Genomic DNA, 9,420 nt, shown 5'->3' with positions numbered 1-9,420 from the left:
TCTAATACTCCCACTTTTAATATTGCTAAATATAAAATGAACTTTTCATTGGGATTTAACTTTTTTTTATGGTTAAATAGGGAGAACTAGAAAGTGGGTCTTCAGCTGACATAGGGTGAGGATGAGGGGGTGAACTAGCATGTCTGGTTCTCACAAGTGTCCCTTTAAATACTTTAAAAATATACTTACATCCATTAGCGTTACCAAGAATCCTTTCAAATCGAAATGATTTGTTTTCATTGTATTAAATGGGTTTTTCTAGTTTTATTGATGAGGGTCTCAATCTTTACTGTCTGTATTCTCATCAAATACATTTGAAACTTTATAAACCGCAAGTCAGGCATTATGCTAGGCATTAGGCTCACATAGAATTTCTTTTAGGGAGTTATATAAAACACAGGTATAATACCATGGGAGAACAAATTCTCCTGCCTCAATTAGTAATTCTGGTTGGAAAGAATTAGTAATTTTAAAAAATACATACTTTATTATATTGTCTTATTTACCCTTTATTTCTAATATCTTATAGATTTTTGGATCTTTATGCCTTCTTTGAAATATATCAGGGGTAAGCTTTTTTGTTCCATGGACTCCTTTGCCAAACAGGTGAAAGCCATGGACCCCTTACTAAGTCCATCCTATACTGTATATTGTTTAATAAATATATCACAGCCGTACCAACACATCCCCACAAGAATGTTTTTTTTTTATTTAAATTTGAGCTCATTGACCCCCTTGTTAAGAACCCCTGAACTATACAGAGCACAAATCTGGGTAAGTCCAAACTAAGGGCTCAAAATGAAGCCATAAATAGGGGATTATATGTTCATCAAGTAAGTCAGACTACCTTTACCGTGTGGTCAGAATTATTCTTGGCACTAGATGGGATAAAAAGGAATGTATGACAAAGTCATACACATGAGTAATTTTTAAGAGTGGTAAGAGTTCAGAAATAGGAGTAAAGAGTATGGGATGTTCTTGTTAGAGAATGCTTGTCCATTTAAAGACAAAAAGTTTAAGCCATTTTAAAAATATATATTTCTTATGAGATGGTATTTTGGGCAGGAATATCACAAGTAAATTATGTGGATGAACGGATTAAAAACTATGGAATGGTCTTTGCTGGTAAGCAGCTGGAGAAATCTCTTCATTTCAGGTTTTAATGCAGAGATAAATTTTTCTATAGTTAGCTTTTGGAACTTTCATTTGTGTTTAAAATACAAAACAGTGAAACAGTGCAAACTGAGAAGTGTAATATTTTGTTTCATAAATGCAAATTTTAGTTTATAAAATATTTCATTGAGTGGGAATATTTTAAAAATTGAAATGTATTCTTAAAATTGTTAATTGTTTTAAAACTAAAAAAAGGAATCAAGAAAACAAAAGGTTACATTAGTGGTATTATTTAGTAATTGCCTAAATTGTTGTCTTTTGCAAATTTTTTGGTTCTATCAAAATTTACTTTTTTTCTTTAACCAGCATGATTATATATACAAAGTTCATTTAAAACTTTTTCACTGTCTACTTATTTTCTGGTCATTACTATAATTTATTTTGTGTTATTATTAGTTAAAATAGATCCATTCTGGATATCTAATACTCTAAGATATGCCACTATATGATGAGTTTATCAATTAATCTATTATTTCAAATCCCCAGATTTAAAAAGTATGTGCTCTTTCTTTTTTGTCTTATCTTGTGATATCATATAAGGCAATCATTCAAATAATGATTGAACTCCTACTACTTACATGTGTTTTTTTTTCTTTTTCCTTTTTTTTTTTTTTTTAGAAAGTACCAGGGATTAAACCCAGGACTTCATACATGTGATACAAAACAGGTGCTTAACCACTGAACTACACCTGATCTCCTATGCTTTTTAATAGTCACTGTGATTATGATGGTGAACAAGACAAAGTCCCTGCTTCCCTGAAGCTTGCATACTGGTGGAATATAAATGGAAGATGGCTTTTAAAAATAAATTTCTTAGCTCTTCCACAGTGTCAGTGCTAGGTAAATGCTAGTGTTTTAAATAGATTTTCTGTTTTCAATTATATTATGACTACCATTGAAAAATAAAATAAAGGCTGTTTCGATAACTATTTATTCAAAATAAAAACCCAAGTCCAGCAGATGAATTTATCATATACTTGGAAAAACTGGAATCTGCTCTGACAAAACTATTGTTAGAATGGAAGAAAATTCAATACTTGGATTTATTGAGTCATATATATAAAAAAATTTCTCCTCCAAATATAACAACGACTAATGATACTTTATAGTTAATATATAAAGCAGGTAAGAAAAACTGTAATTAAGCCTCAAAACAATTGCATAACATAGACAGGGAGGATGTATAATTTTTGAGTTAAGAACATAGGCTTTGGATTCATATTAACCCCAGTTCTGTGACTTATAAAAAAAGTATTTAACCTCTCTGACCCTCGGTTTCCTCATGTGTAAAATGGTAATATTCAAAGCTCCCTCACAGGGTTGCTGTTGGGATTAAAATAAAAGAAACTATTTAAAGTATTTAGTATAGTGTTTGGATGTAATATACCTCAATAAACGGTGGCTATTCTCATTGGGGCTGATATACTTCACCTGATTTACAGAGAAAGAAATCGAAGCTCATAAAAATTGTGACATAAGGATTCACAGATATGAAATGGAGAGAACACTCGAACTCCTATCTTCCCACTCCAAATCCTTCTTGCAGTTGTTATAAAAGAGCCTCTTAAGGGAAATGGAAAGTATATTAGACCATTGTTAGATCATTGTTAGAATATTAACTTCAATAAAACCCTTCCGTGGTGAAGCTAGGAATATTATTTAACCCATCTACCATTACCAAAATGTTTTTAAATAGAAATGTTATAGCACCTTTCTTTCTTAAAAAAATCCTGTTTTTCCTCCCCTTGATATTTATTTTAAGCTATCACCTTATTTTAACTTTAAGTCTAACTTTACTACTAATAATTTAATACAAAAGTGTTTCCTTAAGTCTCCCACAAACATTATATTATTTAATTCTTAAGTCCGGTGAAAGCGAATTCAGTGTATATCAAGTTTACAATGAGGTAACAAACTCTGCAAGGTCAAGTGCCTAGATCCAAGGCACAGAAAGAGCTAGTCTTTTTGATTCAGAATTCTGGGTGAGTGGGTTTTAAGCTACTACTAATCACACCAAAAGGAGGAAATATCTAAATATGAAAACTTACAAAATCTTAGTGGAGGTGGTGGTATATATAGGAATGCTGCACTTTCTGCATGATTTTCCTGTAAACCTACAACCACTCTTAAAAAAAAAAAAAAAAAAAAAAAGACCTTATCATATCCTAAAAAGTTGAAAACGGCGCCAAGACAGGAGAAGGCTATATTTTTAAAGAACTGTATCTGGTCACGACATAATGTTAAACGCTTCAGCACAAATCAAATGGAGATAAAAGAGCCGCTGTGACTGGCAAATTCTTCACCAAACACTGACTGCCCACGTGTCGTTCAGGAAATAGAGAAGAGATAAAAGCAGGCAAAGCAGGGCCGGCAAAAACTGCGAAGAATGCTTCTTTGGGAGATACAGGGCACGCGGAGTGTGGGCCGGGATTTAGGGAAATTGGAGAGCACCTGGAGGGCACCGAAATCTGAGATCAGGCCTGGGAAAGCAAAATAGGTAAGACATTCTTAGTGGAAACGGGCTGCCTGCGGGCCCCACCGTGTGGAGCACCCGGTTAATTTGCTCCCCTGGTTCGCGGATGGTGGAGCAGCGAGGGCAAAAGAGAAAAGCTGAGTGGGGAGTACCCGCTGGAATAGCGACAGGTGTGCGAAGGTCCGAAACCCAAGTTTGCGGACCTCCGCGTGAGACGCACTTAAAACACTCCGAGCCGCCGTAGCCCCGCCCCCTACAGCGCGTGGCGTCCATGACGCTGGGCGCGCGGGCCGTTCTCCTTTCAGAGGTCGCTCTTGTCCGAACGATCGGCCTCTGCTGCGCCTGCGTGATCGGGAGGGGAAGTGAAGCGGTTTCCTCCGCGCCTTTTCCGGCGGCGGCGGCGGCTGCAGACCTAGGAGGAGGAGGTGGAAGCCGAAGGTTAGCCCGCGCTCGGGGCGGCGGCTGGAGGTAACCTCTGGACCGAGCTGGAAGGGCGGGCCCTTTCGGCCTCTGCTCCCTTTTGGAACTCCGGGGGTAATTCCCTTCTCCCTCTCTGTCTCTGCAGGCAGCACTTCGAGTTCCCGCGAGGATCAATGACCTGACGAGGCGCCGGAGCCGCGCTGCCTCTCGGGTGGCCTGGATCGGTGGTGAACCGGTGCTTACCGGCCGAGGACCGCAGTCTCCCGTGGCAGTGTGTGGCGGAAGAGCGGGAACCGCGGCGGGGAGAGGCGGTGGAGCGGGAACCTCGGCGGCGCTCGTGCGGCGCCTGCGGGGGGAAGGGCAGTTCCGGGCCGGGCCGCGCCTCAGCAGGGCGGCGGCTCTCCCGGCGCAGACTCAGGGCCCCAGCGGCAGCGGCGACTGTAGGAATCTGGTTGTGCGGTGGGTGATGCCCGAGTGAGCGGCCGGCCCGGGCCTCTGCCCCTAAGCGGCGACTCCCAGTGCAGGCCGCACGGGCGCCCTCGCGGCAGGGAGACTTCGTTTCAGTTTCGCGGCGGCGGCGGCGTTGTTGGCTGAGGGGACCCGGGACACCTGAATGCCCCCGGCCTCGGCTCCTGCGACGCGATGGGGAAGGTGCTATCAAAAATCTTCGGGAACAAGGAAATGCGGATCCTCATGCTGGGGCTGGACGCGGCCGGCAAGACCACAATCCTGTATAAGTTGAAGCTGGGCCAGTCGGTAACCACCATCCCCACCGTGGGTTTCAACGTGGAGACGGTGACTTACAAAAACGTCAAGTTCAATGTATGGGATGTGGGCGGCCAGGACAAGATTCGGCCGCTCTGGCGGCATTACTACACCGGGACCCAGGGTCTGATCTTCGTAGTGGACTGCGCCGACCGTGATCGCATCGACGAGGCCCGCCAGGAGCTGCACCGCATTATCAATGACCGGGAGATGAGGGACGCCATAATCCTCATCTTCGCCAACAAGCAGGACCTGCCTGATGCCATGAAACCCCACGAGATCCAGGAGAAACTGGGCCTGACCCGAATTCGGGACAGGAACTGGTATGTGCAGCCCTCCTGTGCCACCTCAGGGGACGGACTCTATGAGGGGCTCACATGGTTAACCTCTAACTATAAATCCTAATGAGCATTCTCCACCCATCCCCCGGAAGGAGAGTTATCAAAAACCCATTCATAGGATTATCGCCACCATCACCTCTTTCAATTGCCACTTTCTCTTTTGAATTTGAACTCTGGAGTTACTGTTCTATGGTTTTACGGGGTGGTTTGGGGGTTTCCTTTTTCTTTTTTTTTTTTTTTTCCGCTTTGCGTTAGGATGCTATATGATCTGACGTTTGACACGAACACAAAGTGCTAGATGCTCTTGTTGACTTCCAGCGAACGGGATGGGGGAAATACAGCAATTCTTGGTAAAGTCCTTTATAATAATGGTTTGATTTTTTATTTCAGAGAATCTTTTTTTCCAGTGTATGCTTTTTTTCCCCCTTTGCCCAGTTTCCTTTATCACTTGCTGTAGATGGCTTATTTTGCATTCATGCAGACCATGTTGTGAGTCTGTTTCATCTAGTAAACTGAAAATTATTGCTTAATCAAACTGCCGTTTGTCTTTTATATTTAAGGCCTTTTCCCTTACCTTAGGAGTTCTAATTTTAACTTAGTAATTTCAAATGTGACCTTTTATATCTAAGACCAGTAGAGTAAACTTAGCCCACAGTGGCAAATAATGAGTAATATCATTGTAATATTTTCCAGTGGCACATCAGTATGTTAAACAGGTAATGTAAGAAGTTCTTTGAAATGTCAGCTATTAAGTTCTGAAACATACATCATGCATGAGTAGGGATAAAACCCAAGTTCCCCATAATATAGCTAACTTACGCTGCACAAAAATATGAAAGTGTTACCCAGCAAGGACATAGATCTTTTCACTGCAGAGTTAGCAACTTTGCTGTTTTCCCTTTTTTAAAAAAAACTTGAAAAAGACTCTTTCCAGAAGATGGAGCAATAATGATATATGCCACACACAGATGAAATATTTGTAGATATTTTAAATGACTGGCAAAACTGGAATATATACTTTATTTCAAATGTCTAAGACCAGTAGTTTTTAATTACTAGAATACCTTGCTTATTAATAAAGCAGCTAATTCAAATTATATGCACCTTTTGCCTAGTTGGAGAAATACACATTCCTGTTTTCACATTACAGCAACTGATTAAGCTGAAGTTATAAATCTTTTTTACAGATGAGTGAGCTACATCTCCATTAATTAGAACACTGGAAAAGATGTTTTATAAAAAAAAGATAATTTAATTTTGTTTAATTCTAAGATTAACTCATGCAAGTAGTAAGTAAGATACCTGTTGGTTCAATAATATACTGTTTCCTTTAAGGAAATGAATGAATGATGTGTAGTCTTGAGGAATGACAATTAAAGGGGAAGTAGGGTAAGGAGAAAGAACCTACAGATGACGATGAATGTAAACTTATTGTTCTCGAAAGGTATGCAGATAGCCAGATCCTAACAAGATTAGTTGCTTAACTGTAACTAGGTTGTTGAGACCACTATTATAATACTTTGAACCAAATGCTAGTGCTTGATAAAGAATTGTGAAGCCGCATCTGGGTCTTACTTAGCCTTAAGGATTGATTTTAAAGATCCTCAAGGAATTAAACTTAGGGAATTTCAGAAATGTAGACTGCAAAGGCAGTATGCAGGAAAAGGTGGAATGGGGTTTGTTAATGAGGGTGTCTGAAAACTAAAATTGAGCGGGATATCATGGTATAGTTGGACAGTATTGGTCCTTCATGCTTTGGCCATATTGTATAATTGAGCTCTTACCAAAGATGTATGAAAAGCATAAGGCTAGAAAAAGTTAACTATTCAAAGTAAAACTCTTGACAAACATTTAAAGTAGATTAAAAAAAGGTGCTATGTAGTAGGCTCCTGATGGTGCAGAGGGATTTTTGAATTTAAGATGCAACTGAAGTATAAATTCATTTTCACTTTAGCAGAAATAGCTCTAGAAATGAGGCTGACAAATACATCTGAGAACATTGGTTGCTTTTAAAATTCCCAAAGCTCCACCATAAATTTAATTGTTTTAAGTAATTATATTTTAAGGTACGTAAACATTGGTGATACAAATATCAATGCTGTAATAACATCCTGAAACAAGACAAGCACAAAGGTATAAATGCCTAAACTGGAGGAAACTTGAAACCCTCATGTTAATTCTTAAATGTAGTATTTCTAACTTGTGACAGATTGGTAGGCAGCCTTTTTTTTTTTTTTGTCTTAAAATAACAGGGCATAGTTTAAATTTTATACATCAAGTGATTGCTTTTGACTGTTGCAGGTGAGATGTGGTTATTTTTAGTTTATTTGATGTCTGAAAAGGGGGGAGGGGGAGCAAATATTTGAAATTTGGGAAACCCTAAAACTTTGGTAAGAAATTGTAATTTTCACTTACATTTTCTTTATAAAAAGGATTTATAATTGATGTAGTTAAACTGAACCATAACCAGTGGTGATCATGGAGCAGGTAGTAGCCTGCAGAAAAAGTTATAATCTAAACACTTAAAAAAATAAGATCTTGAAGTTTCTATTTAATTGCATCAACTTCTGTATTTATGTCAATTTATAAACAGTAAGTTTTGAATGAGGTTAATCTTGTCTAATATAAGTAAATGAGTCTGTAGACTGTGATCTCCCCAAACTAAAAAGTACAGTACTGGAATTGTGTTCTTTATGGTTGTAGTGTTGGTAAAGCACTAATATTTGCAGAAAATAAAGGAATTACACAGTGCAGTTTCTCATGTTATGTTACTCGTTTGAACTAGATAAGTGGAACGTGTGGTATATTGGGCTCATTTCTCCATGGAAATATGGTATAGAGTGACTTAATTTGTAAGTCACACTGGGCTTTTATAAGTACAGAAAAGAATCAATTTGGTTTTAGTAAATGCTGGCTGTGTAAGGCTTGCCCTCTTTTATTTCCACAAAATTTAATCTGATTTGATGATAATTTAAGTTACCAAAACAGTGAAAATAATTTTTAAAAGCTAAAGTTCTATAGCAGTCTTTATTTCACTTTTAAAAAATAGTAATTCATCATTTTTTGGAGTACGAAATTGTGTCTAACAAATTATCTTAACCCTTGACAGTAGACTTCTGGATTTTAAAATTTCTTTTAGAGGTCAAAGTTGCTTGCTTGATAAAAATTGCAGAATTGTAGCCATTAAACAGAAATTAATAAATGAATACTCTTTTGCATAAAGGGCTTTTTAAAGCATTTCTTTTTTGTAAACATTCCCTCCTACAGCAATTTTTATAGTTTGATTTTAGAAAGTCTTAATGTGTTTCTAGTATGATTTAATCCCCATATTAATATTTATTATATTTAGTATTATTTATTAATGAATAGCAACTTACTGGTTCCATAACAGTAGAAAATGCTTTATTCTTTAATAATTTTTTATGCTTAAAGTTTGGAAATATAGTAGCCATTATCCAAATGGACACCATGATGGCTCTTACTAAATTCTCAATTATTTCCTCATTATCTTACCAAAGTCTTGTGTCTTAATAGGGAACAACTTTGTGAAACCATATATAGCAACTACAATAAGTCTAACCTAGTCACTGAACATAATGTATTTGGAGTATAATATTAAGTATAAATTTACTATTCAGTAGGCTCTAGCTTTTTGTTTTATTAAATGATAAAAACAAAATAGGAACAGTTATAGTATTCGGAAGTTTATAAAAATGGATGTTGGGAGATGGAGTCATTGGAGAGGCAAGTAACTTTTCCCTGCTTTGTCAGACTTGAAAGTTGCCAGACTAGATCTGTGATTTGAATGTGCAAAGAACCTATATGGGTGAGATTAAAGAAGGCAGCTAGAACAAGTCTGTAGAGAGGTTCGGCAATGACAATTGAAATCTGTTACTAAAGAAGCTAAAGTAATGGTAAGATTATTTTTTGAGGGAATTAGACTTTGTAAGAACTAACCTTACTTTGTGGGACAGTAAGAAAATGCTTAAAATTTTAACCCTTGATTTAAATTGTTTTCTGGGTACTTGAAAGAATTTTAAGATGAAAGTATTCTGTCAATCTTGCCCTTTAATATCTTTCCAAGATACAGATTTCCCCTATAATACCTGTTTTATAAGTGTGGGAGTAGGTTTATTTAGCACTTACTAAAAGCCTATTAATGGGAGCGGATGTGGCTCAAGTGGTTGAACAGCCTGCTTCCCACATGGGAGGGCCCGGGTTAGGTACCAGTGCCTCCTAAAAACAAGC

The 9,420-nt window shown here is 38.0% G+C and overlaps 1 protein-coding gene across 3 annotated transcripts; it reads left to right on the top strand.

Moving 5' to 3' along the window:
• Positions 1-3,461: 3,461 nt before the first annotated feature.
• ARF6 (ARF GTPase 6) lies at positions 3,462-7,925 on the top strand. Of its 3 annotated transcripts, none has more exons than XM_071213940.1 (2): positions 3,462-3,670; positions 4,212-7,925. In XM_071213940.1, exon 2 carries the CDS (start codon positions 4,709-4,711, stop codon positions 5,234-5,236), a length of 528 nt encoding a protein of 175 aa, XP_071070041.1. In that variant the 5' UTR covers positions 3,462-3,670; positions 4,212-4,708; the 3' UTR covers positions 5,237-7,925. The 3 variants fall into 3 exon arrangements, with proteins under 3 accessions (XP_071070041.1, XP_023447888.1, XP_071070040.1); XM_023592120.3 differs by lacking the exon at positions 3,462-3,670 and adding an exon at positions 3,900-4,114; XM_071213939.1 differs by lacking the exon at positions 3,462-3,670 and adding an exon at positions 3,912-4,084.
• Positions 7,926-9,420: the final 1,495 nt, after the last annotated feature.

The sequence above is a fragment of the Dasypus novemcinctus genome, chromosome 3 (assembly GCF_030445035.2).
Source record: "Dasypus novemcinctus isolate mDasNov1 chromosome 3, mDasNov1.1.hap2, whole genome shotgun sequence".
Lineage (NCBI taxonomy): Eukaryota > Metazoa > Chordata > Mammalia > Cingulata > Dasypodidae > Dasypus > Dasypus novemcinctus.
Note: the sequence above shows the minus strand (reverse complement) of the source record. Positions and strands in the feature narration are given on the sequence as shown.

Bases quoted from the DNA above. Each gene is read 5' to 3' on its own strand.
- ARF6 (XM_071213940.1), top strand. From the start codon at position 4,709: ATGGGGAAGGTGCTATCAAAAATCTTCGGGAACAAGGAAATGCGGATC.